The sequence below is a fragment of the Alosa alosa genome, chromosome 1 (assembly GCF_017589495.1).
Source record: "Alosa alosa isolate M-15738 ecotype Scorff River chromosome 1, AALO_Geno_1.1, whole genome shotgun sequence".
Lineage (NCBI taxonomy): Eukaryota > Metazoa > Chordata > Actinopteri > Clupeiformes > Clupeidae > Alosa > Alosa alosa.
In genome coordinates, this window is record NC_063189.1 from 25,855,702 (window position 1) to 25,879,781 (window position 24,080).

General features: G+C 42.4%; 1 protein-coding gene across 1 annotated transcript in view; it reads left to right on the plus strand.

The window, feature by feature from the left end:
• si:ch211-106n13.3 (vWFA and Collagen domain-containing protein) overlaps positions 1 to 24,080 on the plus strand; it is a 35,368-nt gene that overhangs the window by 603 nt on the left and 10,685 nt on the right. The window contains 21 exon segments of the mRNA XM_048248156.1: positions 172 to 732; positions 1,431 to 1,590; positions 1,822 to 2,047; positions 2,604 to 2,777; positions 3,071 to 3,148; positions 3,271 to 3,282; positions 3,410 to 3,493; positions 3,719 to 3,772; positions 4,033 to 4,086; positions 5,859 to 5,912; positions 6,209 to 6,262; positions 6,474 to 6,527; positions 6,708 to 6,761; positions 7,493 to 7,546; positions 16,329 to 16,382; positions 19,781 to 19,825; positions 21,880 to 21,933; positions 22,476 to 22,529; positions 22,671 to 22,695; positions 22,697 to 22,724; positions 23,746 to 23,817. Coding sequence (XP_048104113.1) covers positions 172 to 732; positions 1,431 to 1,590; positions 1,822 to 2,047; positions 2,604 to 2,777; positions 3,071 to 3,148; positions 3,271 to 3,282; positions 3,410 to 3,493; positions 3,719 to 3,772; positions 4,033 to 4,086; positions 5,859 to 5,912; positions 6,209 to 6,262; positions 6,474 to 6,527; positions 6,708 to 6,761; positions 7,493 to 7,546; positions 16,329 to 16,382; positions 19,781 to 19,825; positions 21,880 to 21,933; positions 22,476 to 22,529; positions 22,671 to 22,695; positions 22,697 to 22,724; positions 23,746 to 23,817 — 2,005 coding nt within the window.

Genomic DNA, 24,080 nt, shown 5'->3' on the forward strand with positions numbered 1-24,080 from the left:
TTTTATGAATCATTTTATGCATGTTAGCCTACATACTTGATAGTGTCAAATGAAGTAATTTATTATTTTTTTTACCAAAAAGTTCTACGAAGTAGGCTAAGCTGTATATAAGCAGCCTCTCTGTTCTCGAACCCACCTTGCTGAACACCTGTAACGACCTATCTCTCACAGGTTGCAGCTTAGCCGCAAATGACCTGGTGTACATAATTGATGGCTCGTCCAGTGTGGGAGTGCCTGATTTCGAGAAGGCCAAACGATGGATCATGGACATCACCAGCGGGTTCGACGTGAGCTCTCTTCACACACAGGTAGCCGTGGTGCAGTACAGTGACACGCCGCGTCTGGAGATTTCCCTCGGACAGCAGCAGACCAGCGAGGACCTTCTCAATGCCATATCTTCAATAAGCTACCTGGGCGGCAAGACTCAAACAGGCCGCGCCATAAAGTTCGCCACTGATCACGTCTTTTCCTCGCACAACCGCACACTGCCAGCAAGAAACCGCATCGCGGTCGTACTTACCGACGGTCGCTCGCAGGATGACGTGGTGGACGCAGCCGTTGAGGCCAAAGCTCAAAATATTGTGTTGTTTGCCGTGGGCGTTGGGAACGAAATCACCAACTCTGAATTAGTCTCAATGGCCAACGAGCCTCCCTCCACCTATGTTCTATATACAGAGGACTACACCTCAATTGGAAATATAAAAGATGTGATGGAGCAAAAACTGTGTGAAGGTGGGTGAAGTCATTGTAGCCTATAGGCCTAGTCTAGCTTATAATTAAACTTAAAAGATCGCCTTTGGTCTAAATTTAGTAGGTCTACTTGGCGTCTTTTAAAGTGTCTGTTAGGTTGGCCCAACATATAGTTATGATGTTGTGATATGTTTCCACCCCCTTAGCTTTCACTTTATCCACTAACTCCGCCGCCTCCGATTACAGAAATAGCTGCAGTAGCCTACAGTTTCATGTCCAACATTCTGCATTTCAGTAGTAGGCTAAAGTAGGCCCTACAGTACAGTGTAGCAATGCATTGTTCATGTCCAAAACATTGAATTTCTTTATATGAACTGCTACCATCTGTCACACCATCCGTTCTCATCTATAAGGAAAAAAGTAAGGGTAAGGTTAGAGAAAGAGAGAGTTATGTATTGGTTGGTGTGTGTGATGAAATCTCACTCAACATGTGCTGTGGCTATTGAACAACAAAGTTGTTCATAGAAAGCTGTGAAGGATAAGGAGGACAACCTCTTTTTGTCATTCCAATTATTGAAGACAGCTATTCATACAACATAGCTAAAACACTGCCTTAATGATTAATTCTCAAACCATGTGCTGTATGAATCAACAGACTACAAGTAGGGCCCACTACTGTACTTCCTGTAAACCCCTAGTAGCCTGTGATGAGAATGAAACATGAAAATCCTCTACTGCAGAGTCTGTATGTCCTATGAGGATAGCGGATAACAACGAGAAGGGCTTTGACCTGCTCAGTGGAATGCAGATAGACATGACTGCCAAGAAGGTCCAGGGCTCGCTCATCACAGAGGGCGCCTATCAGCTCACCGCTCGACTGGACATCACCCTGAACACCAGGTGACCCCCTCTCTGACATTGTCCTTTTGGAGGATAAGGTTACATCATCAAGGTCTAGTTTATGGGTCAATTCCCTGAGATATCAGACACTAAGGGAATGCACACTGTTCTCCTTATCTGTATATAAAGTTATTGTGGATATAGGTAATATTGATAAATGTAGAATGTGATACTCCACTTAAAGGAATCCCTTAACTTACTGTAAAGTAATATCCCTTTTGCCCACTCCAGAGTTCTCTTCCCAGAAGGTCTCCCTCCCTCCTATGTGTTTGTGGCGACAGTGCGCCTGAAAAGCCCAGCCCATCAGGTGAAGTTTGATCTGTGGAGGATCCTGTCCCAGGAAGGCCTGAGGCAGGTGGCCGTGACCCTGAACGGTGCCGAGAAGTCCGTAACCTTCACCACCACCAGCGTGCTACAGAAGGAGCAGTCGGTCATTTTTAATCACGGAGGAATTAAGGTGGGTGAGGTTAAATTACAGTTGGGATTATACGTAGTACATCTGGATTGGAATTAGGGCGATGTGAGACCAAAATATATTGTTTATTATGGTGTGATGACATGATGAAGGTATATTTGGGGTTAGCGTATGTGAGATGACATACTATTTATACCCTTGGGAATTAAGTATGCAAATGAAAATGCATTTCTGACAAAGACATACTAAGATTAATGTGAAGTCTTTTGAGATACACTATCACACGATTGAGAGTTAGCCAGATATAACAAGAGTGTGCGAGTGGAAATGTTTCTAATACCATCGGTGTCCAGCCCATTATCACTGACAGAGAAATAGTACCAAGTTTCATTTTTTAAATGGAAAAATGTGCGACTCAGTTAAAGGACCACAGTACTTATTAATGGCAAGCAATTGCACTCTATTTAAAGGACGGATAAATACTGTCAGTTAGAATGGAGCCATATGCAGTGGAAAGAAAATAAAAATCCTTGCATACTTTGCAGTTCTTGCCAAAAACAGCAGCAACAACCCAAGTGATCCGTGCTTCCCTCCACAGAGACTCTTCAACACGGACTGGCATCAGCTGAAGCTGCTGGTCAAACCCAGGCGCGTCACATGCTTCCTAGATGATGTGCAGATCGAAGAGCAGCTCCTGGATCCGGTGGTGCCCATTTATATCAACGGCCGCACGCAGGTGGCCAAGAAAGTCAGCCTGGAGACCACCGTCCCGGTAAGAGAGGAGAGCCGGTTGTGCGGTCAGGCAGTCACGCGCTGGCGTCATCTTTTGGCAAGGGAACGTTTGAGGAATTGGCAGGGAGATGACACAGGCTCCCCAGTGTGACCACAGTATCTGGCAAAGCTTGGTTATGCGCTTCTATTTATACTGGGGTGTCTGCCGTAATAATATTAAGAAGAGTAGCGGTGACAAAAACAACAGAGGGTGTTCAGGTCTTAGAAATGCTGCTGAATTGTGAAGAAAATTCAGAAGGAAGTTTTAATGCTGTTCCTGTGGTGTTTTTCCAGATTATTATTCAGAAATTGCGACTGTACTGTGACCCTGGGCAAAGTGACAGAGAGACTGCCTGTGAAATCTACACAGTGGTGAGATGATCTTTTGTCCCAATATTGAAATGAACAATAATGACATATTAATTCATAATGTAACTATATTAATTATGATGATGTATTCATATGTCTATTGTTTTTGCTTTTTGTATTGTCAGGAGGATGATAGGGTGAGTCCCTTTGAAGACCTACCATTTGTTCATGAAATATTGAGCTACAATGTGAAATGAATGCACATAGCTAAACAAGGGATCTACTGTATGTAGCTACATACCTTTACGTGTCCATTCTCCACAGTGTCCATTTGATCGCTCCATCACGGCGGGAAACTGTGACTGCCCCTCTGGAAAGCCTGGACCTCCTGGCCTTCCTGGACCTATGGTGATTAATGCACCCTATACTAGACTTCAATAGAGATATTTAACTGCATAATTCTTCATGTTATTCATTTTATGTGATTGATGGATACATGAACGGATGGATGCGTGGATGATGAACAGCTAAATAGTCGATTGTGTGGGTTGGTGAATGTTAGTAAAAGACAATGTTGTGGCATAAATGAATGAATGAAATCATATATAATACTGACATGTTATAACCTCATAGGGCTTTCGGGGTGAGAAGGGTCGAGAGGGTCCCCCTGGGCCTGACGGTAAGCCTGTGAGTACTCCACACCGACATCTCTAAATGACTCCACCATCCCTTTATTAACCATATAACACTGCAATGCATATTATCAGCAAGCAGAAGTCAATACTTAAAGGAAATACTTCATGGTCTCAGTATGCAGATATCTTAAGATGTGATATTAGTGTGAACACAACATTATGCATTGTGAGTGATGTATGAGTGAAAAGGAAAAGCTACTATGTGGCATCTTGGGTAGTTTAAAAGGTTTGTTTTGGTTTGTGTTTCTGAAGGGAAAGCAGGGTGAGCGTGGATATCCAGGTGAGCCAGGGAAGCATGGAGAGAAGGTGAGAGCTCTTTACTATCCCTGCCTAGTGTGTGTTGACCCATCTTAGGCAACACAGATAGTCATTGAGCCAGAATAAGTCTCATAACGATTTTTGGCAAGGTGTACCACCCTTGGAGTTAGAAAAGAAATGATAGCATTGCATTAAGTAGTTAGCCTGGCGGGACATCCTATATCATTGAAATGTATAGTCTGGAATCGAATCATTCACCTGCTTAATCCAAGGGGCGGGCAGAGAATTGTCTTTCAAACTGCCTAGGCATGCAATAGGCCAGCGCTACGACCATATCCGTATCCGGTCGGCAAAACGGCAAATACATCCTTCTTCGAAAGGAATGACTTAAGTGCATTGTGTTGCTCTACTTTCAAAGAAAAGCACAAGTCCAACTCCTCCAAAGTTGACGCCAACGCCGATTCAAACAACCGCTCTTCGTTCGCCATAGCCACCTTCCTTGTTGTTCACCGTCGCAGGATGTCGTTATCCTGTTAAGCCCGCCTTAAGACTCTCTAACGAAATAGAGTGCTGTGATTGGAGAACATCCACGGTGTTAAGCCAATAGAAATTCGTTACTAGACGATAACTAGTAACTAGACGTACAGGCTGAGCAAATTAATTTGCTGCCGCTAGGGTGCGTCTAGATTTCTAGGCTATTAAGTAGTAGCTTTTTGTGTGTTATCACCCTGTTTATGTCTGTTATACGCTTATGCAGATATATTACAAGTGAATAGTCTACAAATCTTAACTAATATAATATCCCCATAAAACTTCCACAGCTGATTGTTTACATTATGTCAAAAGTATTACCGGTATGTATAAATCTGTTAATCAGCCATTATCTAATGAAATATGCAATAATATTCATACGTTTCAAGTACAGAAATCTTAACACAAGTCAGGTTCAAAATTCTTCTTTTTGTTTTTCATACTAGAGTGAAATGTTATTCCTGAGATTCCTAAAATGCTGTATTTTGAGAATGTCTTCATAAATGTGTTGAAAGCCCCTTTATTTACTTTCCATACTATAGATTACAAATCATATATGAACAACCTCCTCCTATAAAATGCTCCGGCATTTAGGAGTATAACTGGAAACTTTAGTGTTTGTAAGTACAATTGAAGTGGGGATTTCTGGCTCAGAGTTGTGAAAATGGTGATAATATATTTTTTAATGGCTGATCTTTTCAAAATACCCAAACTTCAAACACCCACTGTAATAACATTTCACTCTAATTTGTCCAAAATGAAATACTGTACAAAAAGAAGAATTTTGAACCTGACTTTATCCAGTCTTAAGGTTTTTGTACCTAATATGTATGAAAATGATTGTGTATTTCAGTACAGTTAGATAATGGCTCATTTACATACTTATACCGGTACATAAAATTTCAGAAAAGTTCCAATACAAAAAAATATTGACTTAATGTAAATAATCAGCTGTGAAAGTTTTGTGAGGATATCTACCGGTATTAGTTAAAATTGTTAGCCTATTCACCCAGATATCCATCCATAGACATACAATGGACATAAAGAGGCTGATAAAACACAAAAAGCTACCCCAAATGCAATGCTATCACATATTTTCTAATTCTATAATTCTAAAACCTTGTCAAAAATCACTATGAGATCCTTTGAATGGTACCGATTGGTACCCTATCCATCTGTCTTTTAGATTTTGGGATGGAATGTACAGCAACTGATTTGGCATACTGTAACTGATGTTCTGTCTGTCTGTCTGTCTGTATGTTCGTCTGTCTGTCGTTGCCTTTGTGCAGGGTGAACCAGGCCAACAGGGCATGAAGGGGGAGAGAGGGATTGGTGGGCCTAAGGTAAACACCCGTCATCATCTTCTGTGCTGTCTTAACAGCCTATACCTGTGATCAATGACATTGTAATATTGTATGATTATTTTGTAATACCCTCACCAGCTAGTGTTTCCATCACCATCTAATTACTTCTAAAAATGTTTGCGGAATATCACAGTGAATCACTGAATAAAGTGTTTAATTATTTTGAATAGCATAAACATAAAACAAATGTGTAAAACAATCTAAAGATTGTGTAATAAACGTATAATTAATAAGCAGAAATTTGATAAACAGTCTTGCTTGGTTTGTATTGCTAGGGTGATATAGGTTCTGAAGGGCCTCCAGGGCGACCAGGACCTCCCGGACCCACAGTAAGACAGTCAGACACTTCATGAATGCAATATTAGACAATTTAATGAGCCCAGAGTTCAGGGCTATTCGTTAATCGTTTATGGCCATCTGTCTATCTATATCTATATATCTATCTAATAATATATATCTATCTATCTGGTGTTATTGAACATCAGTGCATCTTTTCAAAAATGTGTATGTGATTCCATAACGTATCCTGATTCTTTTTAGGGACCAGGATATTCGCACCTAGACTTGAATGAGATTGACCTGACAGCGGTCAAGGTAAAGGAAAGTGTGAAGATGTCTTGTGACATTAAGCTGCACAGTCTTTATTATGTGTGCTAATGTCCATGTTTGGCCCAGATGGCGCTAGAAGTGCATCTGTTAACTTACAACTTTAAGGCAAACTCAGTAGAGTGACGCACTTGATTTAACCTCCTCTCCCATTTATTCACCCCTCAGGGGAACCAGGGGGAGACAGGGGTGCAGGGCCCACCAGGAAATCCTGGACCAGTGGTAAGTGTGTGTGTGTGTGTGTGTCTGTGTGTGTGTGTATGCATGCGTGTCTGTGTGTTATCCTCACACCCCTAATAACAACAATCAGTCGGTCTAAGGCTCATTGAGGGCTGCTCCCTTCCCTTGAGAGAATGGCTGTTTCATGGGCCATTTCTTCTGTCGTAGACTGAACCGGGTGGAGGCCTAGAGATTAATGACACAAGGGACACAGAGGTCACCCCTTAGCTGTGCTGGGAAGCACTGACTTGTCTTTTAGTGCCACAGAGAACTATTTGAAATAATCTTATTCATTTTGGGACTGATTTGGCATATTTGAGTTCATGAGCACACATGTTCATGATCAAACAAATAGCAAGGAAGTCACTGAGTGACCCAAGACTAGGATAGAGAAGTAAAAGAGGGGGACAGAACAGACTTATTCTTCACAGAACTATTTGAAAAAAAAAAATGAACATTAAAGGGTCTGCTGTTTGTAGAATGTGTGGATTTAAGTAGGAACATTGGACATGGAAACTCGTCTTTGTCTGTCCATGTCACTAAGTTGAACTATTAGAGACATTTCAGAACAATTTCAGTAACTACTGTTTGATGGACCATTCAAGGATAATGTAGTTGATGATGTAGTTCTACTCAGTACAGTTCCAATATATGTTCTCTAAGGAACTTTATGTAACAGTGTGACTGTGTTTTCGATGTGACTCAATGTCCGTATTTGTGCTAACTCTTTCCAGGGGGAACCTGGGCTGCCAGGAACAGATGGTCTACCTGGCCCAGCTGGCCCAAAGGTAAGTTAGGGTTTATTCATTACCATATACTAAGGCTGTACACAATCACTACCATGTACAATGTCAAACACACCTCAAAATTCAAACACTCAGCTATGTGAAGTTATATTTATATATAACTTTGCCAACCAAAGTAACTACATACCTGCATAAGGTATTATTCAATCAAATATACTATATTGTGTATATATAAAAAATTTATACTGTATACATATTTAAAAAAAACAAGGCCAAGGAAGCTTCTGTCTGGACTTCTTGTAAGACCGATTTCCTATCATTTACAAGCAAAGGCACTTTAGATTTCATAAAGTGGAATTGAAAGCCGTTTAACCACAGCTTCTCCCAGGAGGTAAACATGATATCCTACACCACTCATCATCTTAGCCGATAGTTACATGGAGCGTAATTTTAAGAAACTCCCTTCAAAGAGGGCTATGTATGTGCAGCGATATATTTTTGCCCTAAGGATGCATATTTGTGGTTAGCAGTGTATTTGATTCATCTTTTTTAGTGCTTGACCAACAGGAGGCAGACGAACTGTATGTCGCCTCCATCGCACGTCTAAATAAAGAGTCAGACTGAGCCGTATAGAGAGGAAGAGCACATTTCTCTGTATGACTGTGTGTGAGTGTGTGTGTGTATCTATCTGTATTTGTATTTGTATGTGTAGGAAATTATTGTTGCTAAACAAAACACTGAGAGGGTGATTTTCCCTTTTATTTGTTTATGTATGGCCTGTTACCTTGGGTAAACTTTGTAAGGGTTGCCATTTTATTTTTTGGTTCCATGGCGAGAATTTGTTTGTTCTGAGACATTCAGCTTGCAGCCTAACAGTCTCCAAGATAATACTGCTCTGAAGCCATATATGAAAGAAAGCTAGCAGAAAATCTTCCGTCTCCCCCCAGAAACAACTTTGTACATGAACTGTAAAGTTGATTACAAGTTCTCCAGTGACTGCAGCTAACGCCACTTAGCCCAGTCGGCTGAGGTCAGAAGAAATGGGGGCAAATTACAGTTTAAGAAATATTCAGGATATCATATTTTGCCATCGGAAAGATTGAGTGAAAGACAAACCGATTTGATTCTGTCGGGGAGTGCAACACAGCTTAATTCTGATTGGAAATTTGGTTTTCCATCATGGTGGACATTGGGGGGGTAGAATCCCTGACTTTGGCCTATTTTCAAAACACATCAGCATCTGTCCTTGCATCTGCATGTCGCCCAAAGGGAAAGCTCCCTGCCTACAGTGTGTGTGTATGTGTGTGTGTGTGTGTGTGTGTGTATGTGTATGAGTCTTGGTGTGTGTGTGTGTGTGTAGAAACCCACTGACACCCAGCTATTTACAGACCTATTAAACTACACACACTTGCTTGTGTTCTGCCTCCGCCAAGTCTTTGAAAAGGTTCCTGGCTCTAGGCGGTGTTCGCTCTGTGTTAATTGCACGCATGGTGCTGCTGTACTGCAGACTGCAGACGTGACATTTAGAATCTGACTCTGGTGAATCCCCATTCTCAGCTTCTGTAATGACTCAATATCCGCATTTACGGACGTTGTCCACATAACATCTTTGAGGGAGCATGGTGGCTAATGGTCAATAGATGATTTTTTACATGATGTAATAAAATAAAGTAATTTAATCATTAAAGAGACTTTGGCTGAATGATTCTGTAGAAAAGATGACAGACTGGATAAATGTTATCATAAGTCTTAAAGATTATTTTTAATACCCAAAAGTGCCTATTTGAATTGCAAAGTTACTTACTACAATAATGTCCTGTTGGTTACACAGTTCGGAGTTCCCTGAACCCTCTGTGGACAGTTTTTATTTAATCGGCCGCCTTATGAGTACTTTAATCAGCCTGTGACAGTATGTCATTAAACAGTCTGTCACTGAATTGAATTGAAATGAAATGGAAATTCCTCAGTGCTCCTCTACACAGTCCAAACTGACTCCATGGTATTGGAGTATATAATATATAGTATATAATGTCAACTGACATTAGCGTCAGTGTCATTATTAGTGCATTATCTTATTCTTTAACATAGACTCCATTGTCAATTATGGTCGTTGCTAACTCGCTAACTTGCTAAGTATCACTATAAACATGGTGTCAGCGATAACTATCCAAGGTTTGCTAATGCCCAATTAGATGCACATCTGTCAGTTGTGCAAGTACTGTAGAACTTCCCTGGTTGATGTGGGTGATGAGTTTGCATTCAACGAAAGAGGAACAATGTCCTCCAAGTGTGACAGTTAGATATTTTACAGTTTCTAAACCATCTTACAACCCCAGAGCTTATCAGATCTCTTGGAGGTCAAAAGCTGTAAGTGTCATAGAGAGTGGAACTTGAGGGTTCTCATCCCTCCAGGACCCCTACCATTCTCAGAATGCAGTGAAGCTAAAAAGATGTCATTTCTGCATAAGAGGAAGGAAACTGTGTCTGTCTGTGACTGGTGATGCTCTTTGTGAGAGGCCCAGATGATGCTTAGCACCCTGGCAGTCTTATTAGGCAAAATAGATTTTGGTATCTTTTGCGGGAGGTGTGTGTGTGTGTGTGTGTTGCAGGGTATCACTAGATGTAATAAAAGTAATTCACTTGGGAAATGTTATGAATAAGTGTGATGAATGCTACTCGGTCGCAAGAAATTTGTCGTCTGGAATTCATTTGCACACCCCACCTTTCCCGCACACATCACCACCGCAACCACTCGCACTGATGCCCTGCCTTTTTGGATTACAAGACAGCGTAAATACCAGACCTGTGTAAATCTGGAACCATTCCCTGAGGTTTACAACCCCAGCTCCCCTCTACTCCCCTCCAATCCCGTAACCTCCCCTCCCTCCCTCCCGCATGCCCGCCGTTCCAGTGTGCTGGATGATTAGCTAACCGACGGTGGATTTCATGTGGTGGTACAGATGAAAGCTGCCTCGCCGGGGTGGGTTCTCCACCGCAGAGCAGCCGGTGCAGCGTCCGCAGCTTACGCACCCTCTAATCACCGGCAAACGCACACAGAGCCAGGGCAGTAAAAAATGACAGAGAGAGAGAGGGGGAGAGAGACAGAGAGCATACTGGGCTCCGATGATTTCATGGCAAGTTTTTAAAATGAGGCTGGCTATCTTGATGATTATTTAAAAGGGAGAATCGAAAAATGATTTGTTGAGGCGTTTGAAATTCCCAAAGCCCTGTATGAGGTGGATGTAATATCGGCCTCGAGGGATCTAAGGATGTTCTTAATTGGTATTCTTGTGTTGTCTTTTGTGGGGAAAATTATAGACAACCAGGCAGAGGGTACAATTACTTTATGTTGTAATTCAAAACCTACCTCTTGTCAGTATGTGAGGTCCTCCAGGTTGTTGAATGTTGCAGACCTAATACTTCTCTGTTTCTGTATTACTTTGTGTGTAAGTGAGTGGGAGATGGGGGCTGTGCTCTCTACATGTGGACAGAGTTTATGTGCAGATGCATACGTATTGCAGGTGCGTTTATAGTAAGTGTGCTTGATTGCATGTTTGCTTCTGTGTGTGTATGTGTGTGTGTGTGGTGTGCAGTTTGTTTGCAACATGTGTTTGCAAAGGGTGCCCATCACTGTCACTATCAGAGTGATCTAATGGGCAGGAACCTGCCAGACAGGCCCCAACAGGCCCACCCTCCATCAGTTCCCCCAGGGTGATGGCTCCCTGATGGGGGAGCCCTGCAGTGCCAGCCAGCCCGCCAGCATTCCAATTTGATTATCTAGATAGGTGGGAATGCGGCGACCTTTGCCCAGTGATAGTAGCCAACTTTGACATGCAGAAGATGGCTTGTAATTTGGCAATTCACATGGCTTTTCATACAGCGTATCTCATAGATAACCTTCTTTAAGGCAGTCTTGGGTGCCACATGGTCTTGCCTCATAATCACAGGCCTTTCAGTGTGAAGCGTCAGCATTCAGTTCCCACACGTGACAGTCATGTTGTTAGGATGGCAATTTCTATTTCTGTTTCATTGTACCCTTGCTATTCCATTTCTCTTTCTGTCTCATTGTAACCTTGCTATTTAATTTCTCTTTCTATCTCTACTCTTGCTGTCTTGAGGTTTTTAAAACATTGCTAATCACTTGAATAAGGGAAATTAGTATTTTAAGAAAACCTTTTAGCGTATGAAAGATTTAAACTATGCAAATAGAAGACTTTCCCAATATGAAAGAGTTACACATTTCATCTTTATTAAAACATAAATTACAACCCTGACAGGCACAATACAAATATCACTCTTTAATGTGTGAGGTTAAACCCCAAAAATAGCTTCATGCCCTTCTGTGGCTTATCCTAATTACTGTACACTGAGGAAAAAATGACACACTTTCAATACAACGGAATACCAGTTTCTTAGCAACTTAACTTAATTGGACCATTTAGGTGGATTGAAATCTTAATACAGAGCTTTTGCATGAACACAGCACTGCACATTGATGTATACACTCAGATCCAATGGGGTGACAATGAAGTCATATACATTATAAAACTATATTTTTGTTCAGCCCCTTGAATTAATCAATCACATCTTCATAGCTTCATTTCAAATCTGTTCTTGTGGTACAGAGACAACAGTACAAAAATTGTGTCACTCTCCAAATACTTTTGGGTCTGACCGTATATCTGTCGTAGATTAATGAAATGTGTTAAGTTGTTTAAGAAATAATGGCACCACTTTTTCTCCACTCTCTCCAGTGTGCTTTATATGTTTTGTTCAATTACCATTATTACTTTTTAGCGTAATCCTGAACTGGTGACATGACATCTTAATAGTGCCATCCATGTGGAACAGTGCAAGTGTGTTAGCTTTATTCACTTGTCAGGGTTACACATTTCCTGGAGCCAATCAGCCCTAGTCTTCCTCAATATTTACAACCATTACAGTTTTACCAGCACTTTTATAAGATCATACAGGCTTCTTATTTGGCAAATGACAGGCTGCTGCCTGCCTGTGGATCTCTCAGAGCTGAGAGAAGTTCAGCACTTCAAAAGAGTACAGGCATGTGGCAGCCTCCTGTTTCAGGAACTAACCCCCCCCCCACATCCCCACACACACACACACACACCACTCCCTTCAGCCCTGCTTTAGTAAATATGCTGTTAGAAGGTTATGCAGTTTGTGTATGGTTATAGTGTATGTGTGTGTGTGTGTGTGTGTGTGTGTGTGTGTGTTTTTGTGTGTGTGCTATGGGTGGGACAAAATATCAATACAGCATACAATATGGTTTATTTTAGAGTGATACAGATAGATTATTGATACGCTACCACCAATTTACCTTACCAGAGTCACTACTTTATGCATAAACATGAGCAAACACTGAAGTGTGTCTAGAAACTGCACATTTTTCTGATGTCATCCTACGGTTGCTGAGTGATAGTCGAATGAGTTGACGGCCATATTCAAATTTGCAGTGGTCTCTTAATTTTGAATATGTCCGTCAACTCCTTCGAATGTCGCTCATTAACCGTAGGATGACATCAGAAAAATGTGCTGTGGTCTCTTAACTTTTTCCAGAGCTATATAAAACGACAAACAGCTTCAGGTGATAAAAATTGCAGCAGCTAAGGTTCTCACTACAACTAAAATAACTGCACTGGCTTCCAGTAAGTCACGGAATTGACTTTAAAGGCCTATTGCTTGTTTTTAAATTGCTAAATGGAACGGGACCCAGTTACCTAGACATGTTTTAGTAGGCTACACGCTACAGACCACTCATGTCACAGGAAAAAATTGTTGATAAAACCCACTTCAGCTATATAAAACGACCATCAAACAGCTTCAGGTGATAAAAATTTCAGCAGCTAAGGTTCTCACTACAACTAAAATAACTGCACTGGCTTCCAGTAAGTCACGGAATTGACTTTAAAGGCCTATTGCTTGTTTTTAAATTGCTAAATGGAATGGGACCCAGTTACCTAGACATGTTTTACTAGGCTACACGCTACAGACCACTCATGTCACACATTCTACCGAGGCACCATTGAGAGCATCCTCTCCAGCTGTATCGCTGTGTGGGGCGGAAGCTGCACTGAATACAACAGGAAAGCCCTGCAGCGCATAGTGAACACAGCTGGAAGGATTATTGGTGCTTCACTCCCCTCCCTGAAGGACATTTACACCACCCACCTCACCCGCCAATATGACCAAAATTGTGAGTGATGCAAGTCACCCCGCTCACAATCTGTTTGATCTACTGCCCTCTGGGAAGAGGTACAGAAGCCTGCGCTCCCAAGACTACCAGACTCACCAACAGCTTCATACACCAAGCTGTAAGGATGCTGAACTCTCTCCCTCCTCCCCCCTCCACCCTCAGCTACATAACATCCTGGACATTGGACCAAAATGGCCGCCTGCACTACTCCACTTGCACACTTGCACACTTGTACACTTTACAACTTGGTGTTGTTGTCCTGAAAACACAACACTTCTGCTGCTCTTACATAACTTGCACCACTATGCCACTTTCTTTCTTACTTAGGTCAAACAGAACTACCCAAGCCTTTTATTGGCCTGACTTTGCACTAGTATTTTATTGACTGTCTATGCACAATTTCAACCAAATTTTGCTGCTCTTATTTTTTCATTATTATATGTGCCCTCTTATTTACTTATTTACTTACTTTTTTGTTTACTTGAATGTTATGTTTGTCTGTGGACCTAAATTGGTAAAATATGTCTAGTCTTCACCGTGGGATAGTGAGAAACGTAATTTCGATCTCTTTGTATGTCTGGAACATGTGAAGAAATTGACAATAAAGCTGACTTTGACTTTGACTTTGACGTCACAGGAAAAAATTGTTGATAAAACCCACTGTGAGAACTGAACATGGTGACACAGCTTTTACCTGATATGCAGTTCAGCTTTGGAAAAGCTGGAAAAAAAAATGTTGCCAGTTTCAAATCTATACCAAACTGTTCTCAATTGCTTTTTGATGGCTGACTAAATGTATTGCCCTAACTTGCCCTAACGTATGCTTTTATTTACTATTCTTTGCTTTTGTTTAGCCCATTGAAAGCACAGTGAATTACCCCTGTGTAGGGCTGTAACAATATGGGTATCAAAACCGAAATCGCGACACTCATATCCACGAACCTGTGTTGTGGTGTGAAAAGGGCTGATTCAGACTGGGTGCGTGGCATGAACATGGCGTTTCTGTTGTGTATTCAGACTGGGTGCGTGGCATGAACATGGCGTTTCTGTTGTGTATTCAGACTGGGTGCGTGGCATGAACGTGCCGTTTCTGTTGTGTATTCAGACTGGGTGCGTGGCATGAACGTGCCGTTTCTGTTGTGTGTCAGTTGTGTGGCGGCTGCGTGGCGTTTTCTACGTCTTTGCACACCAGAAATGTGTCTGACGCTGGGCTGTGGCGGCCCCTCTGCCTATTAAAACATCTCCTCACTTTCTGTTTTGAATCAAAACGCTCCCAACACGCTTGCGTGTTGCGTGACAAATAGGCGTCGGTCCTATTTTTTAGCATGCACACGCTTTCGGTTTGCCGTGTCACGCAGGTAGTGTGCAAGCTCTAACCTGCTAACATGGGAGGCAAAATAAAAACGGACGCCACACAGCTGACACGCTCATGCCACGCACCCAGTCTGAATCAGCCCCACTGTTTACCGCAGCGCTTTGCAGATTAGGCCCGCTTCACACTGGGAACATCGCGTGTATGTTGCATGTATGTTGCGTGTCAGTTGCGTGGCAGCTGCATGACGTTTTCTATGTCTTGGCTTACTAGAAGCGTGTCTGATACAGCGCTACGGCAGCCTCTCTGCCAATTAAAACGTCTCTTTTTTTGTCACGTCATTTTTTTTCTTCACTGTTTTGAACAGAAACGCTTCCAACACGCGTGTGGCCTGAAAAATTGATACATGATAAGAGTCCTATTTCTATCATGCACACGTTTTTGGCGCGGCTCGAGCTCACGCCCAAACACCCGGTGTGAAACGGGCCTTACACGGCTGCATAAGCAACACACATTTGTTTAAAACTCTTGCATTCAAGTTGACTGATCATCTCAATACCAATGTTTTCCAAAAGGGCCTGTCCCATTTGCAATGTATGAAGTTTTGCAGAATTGCTGAATCGTGATATTAAAGCAACACCAAAGAACTTTCCCTCTGTCGCACGCACGCTATTTGTTTATCCAGCACCGGCTTTGCAAATAATGATGTCCACAGACAAGGTAGATTATTTTGCATGACTTATAAAAGTACGATGTATTGCGACATCAGATGCAAGTCAAATTTGTAGTTTCTTATGTATCATTCCATCGAACTACAGATCCGCTACCCGATCTGGCAAACTTACATAGTACGGTTATAGCCGATGGAGGGCCGCGAAACAAATGCAGAATTGCCGTTCCCCCTGTTATGAGTTGATGAACCACTGAAACGATTTTGGAAACATTATTTTAAGGTACAAAAAACTCTTTGGTGTTGCTTTAATGTTTTTCGGTAAAGTATCATGACCGTAGAGTCGCGAGTTACTCTACCCATCCCTAGTGTGTATGTGTGTTTCTGTGTGTGTATTATATATGTGTGTGCATGTTTACCACAACTACTAAGCATGTACCACAATCTTCACATCTGAAACAGGCAGCATGACCGGTGCATGAGTGAGAGAAAAACACCATAATCTGTTTCCATCTGGACACACATCCGTCTGACTGATGGTCAGAAAGTCATGTTATGATCTACATGCAGATAAAGTATTACATCACATGCTAAATATTTCATCTTTTCTGTGTTTCCATTTGCATTTCAGGGTGAAAAGGGGGAAGCCAGTGTTGCTGGTAATGATGGACAGAGCGGAGTTCCAGTAAGTGAAGTTAGACAATGTTTTTTTTCTCATTTGCCTTCTCTATATTATATATATATATATATATATTCTCTATATATTATAAGTAATACTCTATCAGGGCTCAACATTAGCTTTTAAAAGTGGTTGCCTGCTGGGCAACCAGACATGAGGTTTTGGTGCCAAAGACAAAAAAATGGTTGCCCCATTATTAACAGCCTGTTATTTTCAGTTTTCTCTGTTTGTGCACTAAAATAAGGACGACACTAGTTAGTCTCAATAAAAATGATTTGCATTTATTTTTTGAAAGATTCTTAACATTTCAAGATGTGGTAGACTGTGTTGATCAACTTGCACAATATTGAGTGGTGCGAGACATTAATTTTTCGCATGGCGGAATCCATTGGCCCGTCTAAAGGAGTGCCCGCCTCTAGGCCCACACATTGTGCCTCGACCAATCGCTATGTAGCTTTCTCATGCTGCTTTGATTGCCAATGTTTATCGAGACCTGCAGTCCTGGGGCCCGTTGCACAAAAGCAGAGTTAAGACATCCGGGATAAGTTACTGAGCTGCGCTCAATGAATCCAAAACAAGAGCGTACAAGCTTAATTGGTTGCACAAAGAACAAGCCAGGATGAGCAGACACGGATTCATCAAGCCAGGAGAAGCCGATCCTGGATAAGTGCGCACTCATGGCTCCCTCAAATAGACCCCGCCACCGATCACAGATTCACTGATTCACCATGGCAACTAGAGTGGCTTTATTGCTTCTTCTACGGTGTAAAGTAGGTAGTGATAGCCTTTTCACAACAGCAACAAACAGCAACACCTCTGTTTAGGAGAATATTGGTTAGAAAAATGGTTATGGCGCTCCCGTGACGTCACATTGTACATGACAGGTTGGGAATGGCGAGTATGTAAAAGTTAATTAATGATCACAAACGTTTAAATAATGACAGTGGGTCTAGTTATATGTGATAACAATGTGTAGTGGGCAGTGGAATAACTATTGGTTTCCGTTTGTGGTGACTGCTGACTGAGATAAGGGATGAGATTAAATAGATCCTGGAACTTAGCCTGGTCTGGAGCAGGCTAGCTCCACAGAATAAATCGCCATGGTGACTTATACCATAACATATCCTGCTGCCCCCATCCCGCTTTTGTGCAACTGGATCACAGATAAATTGAGCCAGGATAACCAAGATATCCTGGCTTAATCCCTTATCCTAGTTTTGTGCAATGGGCCCCTCTAAGATGCGTTTCCCAGGACTAGTGAACTGTTGCAATCGCTTAATAAAGCTGGATATGTTGTGCAGAAACAGCAGAACGGTTACCATCTTCCTCATAGATGCCGGGATACTTAGCCTCCCATCCCTTCACAGAGCACAAAGAGTGTTTCCTTTTTATTGATAGATGCTCAGGCTCAGAGGGGCAACCATGAGTGAGGAAGTGGTTGCCACTTAGCCTATCTAAATTTGGTTGCCCGGGCAACTGGGAAACCGTTACTGTTGAGCCCTGTACTCTATATATTATAAGTGGAACAGAACACAGTTCATTGCCATCTGTTTTCTTCTGCCGCAGCTAATGTATACACTGAGACCAGATATGGTTTATGTGACCACACTTAAAGACACTGGGGGACGTTCAAAATAGTCCTCACCGCGTGGTTTGAGTGGGCTCCAGATCGAGTGGGCGTCTGACCACTCTGTTTACTTACCTGCACAGTCCCCTACCGGGTGTTATGAGGACAAGTCTGTGAAGGTGCACAGTCTGTGCCAAGGACGAACAATGCACATTTGTAGTCGTCCAGACGCCTATGATTATTATCACTCGCTATTCTGGGAGCTCCAAGTATAAAATCCACCACCTACTTCTTTCCAGCCACGGGACTCTGGAGAAAGTTTGGCACCTTTGCCATTGGTAGAGCGACAACAGACACTATTGAGACTTAAAGCCAGCTTATAGGAAATATAAATAACATCCTGCTCAGGAAATTCATTCATGGTCATATATACACACCATCTTATAGGCTAATTTGGGTCTTTTCATGAATGTGACCCTAGCTGTTGTCGGTTTATGTTTTTCTTTTTTGACTTGATCAAGCTGCGCTGCAAAAGCCTTTGGTTGAGCTCCAAATTGACTCACAGCTGTGTTTGTGTTACTGCATCTACAACCTAATGGGAAGACAGTGTGGTTTCAGAATAAATTGCAATAGATTAAAATACCCATGGCTGTGTGCATATGTCAGAGATGGGAGAGTCTTCCATTTAGGGACCCGCAGAGCTTTTCTTGTGGAGGTGACCGAAGAGATTTTGCTGGTGGAAAAGTACTGATTTGGATGATGGGATGGATGAAACAGTCGGATGAGAGGATGAAAGAGGGGGGCAGGGACAGAGTCTGATCTCTCTGACTGTCAGATGGGTCTCTGGTTTCTCTCTCCCCACACTCCTCTCTCCCCTCCTCTTCCCTCAACCCCACCTCTCCTGTGGTAAACCTCAGGATGTTCTTTCCTCCTCTAAATGTGTGTGTGCATGTGTGTGCGTGTGTGTGTGTGTGTGTTGTGTGTGTGTGTGTGTGTGTGTGTGTGTGTGTGGCCTAGCAGTTTAAACACACGCATGCAACAGGTGGAAGCAAGATGGTGACTGATTTTTCCCCCACAAGCGATCATTTAACCATTAATGGTTCGTTTTACATCCAGCAACTCCATCCGTTCCCATGTTCACTTCATGTCTGTCCAAGTCAGGTCAGGTTTCTTCTGTGTCAAAATGAATATGTGTGTCAAAATGAATACGTTTTAGACAGAAGACAGGCTAAAGTAGTGCCTTCAAAAGCTGTCTCTTTACATTTGATGGATGTATCCTTTATGTTTTTTTCTATTCTGAGAATCAAAATATTATTTTAGGGAAAAGGAAACCCAGTTTTACTTTAAGAATTAGAAGCTGATTTGTTGAAGTGTTTTTTCCATTTGGTTTTGCATTGCAATGACATTTTGGTTGGTTAACATATGGAAAAAGTCTGTACATTTGCACAATGCATACGTGCATGGAAAAAGTCTTTGCTCTGCTATTTTGAATGAGAAATATGATGCAATAGAAGGGCATATTTAATAGATTCAGTGTAGACAGATAACACTGACAGTCACTCGCTCAGATCCGGTTAGGACAAGGTGTAAGTGTTCCAATCCCTGAAGACTGTTTGACTTTTCAGACAGACCATTTTCATTAGTTTGCCTCATCACATCTTCAGAGAGGAATATGGTGTTAATATGACTCAGATCACTTGAGTAATCTCAGCACCATATTGTGATAAAGACCACTGTTTAAAGGTGATTAGAGACTGCTGCTCTGTGATGTGTAATCCTGTCATGCTTGTTGTCCCATGCCACATGATTGACCACTGTGCTTTTTTGTTACTGGCAGGGTATCAGAGGCCTTCCAGGAGACACGGGCCCCGCCGGTCCCAAGGTGGGTGTGAAGATGCTGACTACATCTTCCCTGTTTTAGAACACAGTTTTTAATTGAATGCGCTTTTGCACATATTCCTGTCTGTGTGTTAGCTGACTAACTGTCTGCAGGTGAAAATAATAATTATTAATTAAGTTAAGTGGGCCACACCCACAGGTGCTCTTTTAAGAAGGGCCAGTGTGTTGGTGTGGGAGAGTCAGACTGATGGTGTGCAAGTTATCGTGTGTGTTAAACATTTGGATAAATTAAAGAAAGATGTTTTCTACCAAAGAATATCCTGTTTTTATCTTTTTTAAAAACAAGATGGTGGACACATTTTTCACATTTGGTGGCAGCGGTGGGATTGTCCCTCTAGTTGTGTGGAGGGAACCCACTTCTTCATTGATTTGGAACATGAAGGTGGACTGCGGAGAAGGGGATGGCAGGCCGATGAAGAGACCTGCTGGGAAAAGATCACTGGAGGAGTTGCGCTGCTGTCCTGTTGGGTTGGCCTATGCCTAATGGAGGAATAGCTCGGAAACTCCTTGATGCTGATGTGAGCCTTGTGGGGAGCTATTGCCAAGCCCAAGAGAGCAGCAGTGACCTGAGGACTTCCTGAATATATCTAGTGGCAGACTGGCCTGTGGCCTTGGGAGTAGGCCGGTGCTCGGATAGCCTGTTATCTGCTGGGATTGCAGAGGGCTGAGCGGTGTGTCAGGCAGTCTGGAGGCCTGGATGAGGAGGTATCGGGGGGCTGTGTACTGTGAAGAGTGCAGTGTTGGGCCAAGAAGGAGTGATCTTGAAAAGACTGGCAGTCACCTGAGATTGTTAAACTGATCTTTTAAAGCACTAATGACTTGCACAATTTATTGTAATTTACTGTTTTTTTTGTCTGCGCTTGAAACTAGGTTTACAAGCTTAAAAGAGGGGGAAGGTAATGTGAAGATGCTGACTACATCTTCCCTGTTTTAGAACACAGTTTTTAATTGAATGCGCTTTTGCACATATTCCTGTCTGTGTGTTAGCTGACTAACTGTCTGCAGGTGAAAATAATAATTGTTAATTAAGTTAAGTGGGCCACACCCACAGGTGCTCTTTTAAGAAGGGCCAGTGTGTTGGTGTGGGAGAGTCAGACTGATGGTGTGCAAGTTATCGTGTGTGTTAAAGATTTGGATAAATTAAAGAAAGATGTTTTCTACCAAAGAATATCCTGTTTTTATCTTTTTAAAAAACAAGATGGTGGACACATTTTTCACAGTGGGTTAACTCAAGGGCCCGCGTTCGGAGGGTTGCCGGTTCGAACCCCGACCAGTAGGCACGGCTGAAGTGCCCTTGAGCAAGGCACCTAACCCCTCACTGCTCACCGCTGTTGTTGCAGGCAGCTCACTGCGGCGGGATTAGTGTGTGCTTCACCTCACTGTGTGTTCACTGTGTGCTGAGTGTGTTTCACTAATTCACGGATTGGGATAAATGCAGAGACCAAATTTCCCTCATGGGATCAAAAGAGTATATATACTGTACTTAACCGGAGGGTTGCCGGTTTGAACCCCGACCAGTAGGCACAACTGAAGTGCCCTTGAGCAAGGCACCTAACCCCTCACTGCTCCCCTAGCGCCGCTGTTGTTACAGGCAGGTTCACTTCACCTCACTGTGTGTTCACTGTGTGCTGAGTGTGTTTCACTTATTCACAGATTGGGATAAATGCAGAGACCAAATTTCCCTCACGGGATTAAAAAAGTATATATACTTATACTTGGTTATGCTCTGGGTATAGTAGTTTAGCAGTTTAGCAAACACTTTTTGTCCAAAGCTTTTGTTGTGTTTGTCAGTGTAACTACGCTCTGTCTAAGTAGAAGTAAGTATCTTTCAAGGAATGAGTAAACGGTGTGAAAAAGCAGAAATGAAACTCAAGTGACAAGCCAACAGGAGACAATGTGCACCGTGGCTGTCTGTAAACTAACCACTAATGATTTAGATTAAGATTGCCATGGCTGTCAGTGGCTCGTATCAGTCATCTCAATCTGTAGAACTGTGACTGGATTAATCCACTGATGTCACCATGCTGTCTTTTACAGGGCGAGAGAGGCTTTCCTGGGCCTGTAGGAGCGGCAGGACCAGCAGGCCCTCCGGTAAGGTTTGAGCAGTGCATTTATGCATGTCCCCGACCCTGGGAAGCAGGCCCTCCGGTAAGGTTTATGCAGTGCATTTATGCATGTCCCCGACCCTGGGAAGCAAATGAATGAACCATTTGACTGAGGCGTTGTGTATTAGACCCTCTGCATTAAAATCTGAATCTTGCAAATGCCGATGGCCAAAAGTGTGTGTTCCTTTTCCTATACGTTCATACTCCATTATGGAATAGTTATCTTGAGGCTGGAATGAATCAGCTGTTGTAATCCGAAAATAAAGAGGAGTACAGCTACACAAGACAGGTTACCACTAAGCAAGTTAACGTTAAAACTTCCTGAGTTAATGAAATGGTTTGTTTCATCATAGTGAAGCTTCCTAGATTTTTTTTGCTCATTTCTGGGTTGAACAGACTAGAATAGTCATGTTTGTTTGGCCTAAACAAACAGACAGTTGACAGAGACAGCTGCTGAGCTCTAGTTAGAATGGTGCATCATCACTGCCGTTATAGGATTTCATATTTTCATGTCCATTTTATCTACAGGGGCTGCAAGGTCCAGTTGGACCACCTGGGGTTAGTGGTCAAGTAGGCCCAAAGGTAAACGTGTGTGTGTGTGTGTGTGTGAGTGTAAGAGAGATGCTCCCAGTCATTTCGCCTAATTCAAGATGTTGCACAATAACATTTTATTTTGTCACTTGGAGCTCTGACTCTTGATTCCTTTCTCTCGGTGTAACCCAGGGTAACGATGGAGCCCGTGGACCAGAGGGGCCTGCTGGGGCGCCGGGGCCTAAAGTAAGTGTGTCACCAAGACGACACCAACCTGCTATCAACCACATTTACCACCCTCAGGCATGCAAGCTCTGAACCACTTTTTCCACTGAACTGGTTGGTGCTGCAGAAACATCATCTTGACAAAAAAAAAAAACGTTTCCTGTTTCTCTTTTGTGTGGCTTTATTCATGTAAAGGTGTGAGTTTCCAGATTAACTGTGTGCGGTATATGCAAAAGGGCATGTTCCTGATAAACTCAATCTCATATCACGTTTATTGCTCCCCTTCAACCACCTACCCCACGATCAGGGTAAGATATGGAGCCACATCAAAAAATGGAAAGTCCATATCTATCAACTGTGTGATTAAAAATACTTTCGCATCTTTGAGGTACTGATTCAGCTCCACACACACAGCCCCCCCCCCCACACACACACACAAACATAGATGGCACAGTCAAGATAAGAATGGTACATCCTTCCCTCTCCACACTCCTACATCTTCACCAGATCTCTAGAATGGAGAAGGGCATTTGGGTGTGCTGTTCTGTGATCAAGATAACAGAGCAGGCAATATAAATGTTTTTTTTTTTTTTTTTTTTTTTTTTTTTTTTTTTTACTGTGCTCAGTGTGATGTATGCATGCCCTGAGTGCTGACTGACAAGCCCAAGGGCTGTTGTGTGCATTTTTGTGTGTGTGTGTGTGTGTCATAGATATTTTGGAAGTAGGTTGTTGCTTTGCCTCTTTGACAGACCTGATTCTCTAAGAAAACACAAACTTCCACAAACTTGTTTCAGAGGCTTACAAATCTCTTGACAGAGTAAGAATGACAAATTGCCAAATACTCAATCATCTTTGGAAAAGGCGGTGTCATCTCTACCCTTAATATGCACAATTATTTATCCATGTGGATGCGCCTGTGGATGTGTGGATTAGCACAGCGTTTGGTGGTCATGTAAAACTTTGGTTTTGGTTTAGTTGCTGTATTTACATTTGGTGTCCATTCCAAATAAGATAATCAAATCTGTGTGTTTACCTCCCACAGGGGTCAGACGGTATGCCCGGTACTGAGGGCCACCCTGGAAGCAGAGGCATGCCGGGGTTCAAAGGGCATAAGGTAAGGCTGTAGAGTCATAACTAAATGAACTGAATTCAATTCAGCTCAGTTTTACTCATTCATATGGCACCTTTCCAGAGCCCACAGCACAAACACCTTAGACCAAGCACTTAGGCCACTGTGGTAAACTCCCTTCCTACAACAAGAAATCTTGTGCAGAACCCAGATCAAAATGGTCTTTGATCCCACTGTTGTCAGCTTGACAAAAATGTATACAATAAGTGGCAGGAAAAGATATTTCCTGATGTGTTTACACACAACTG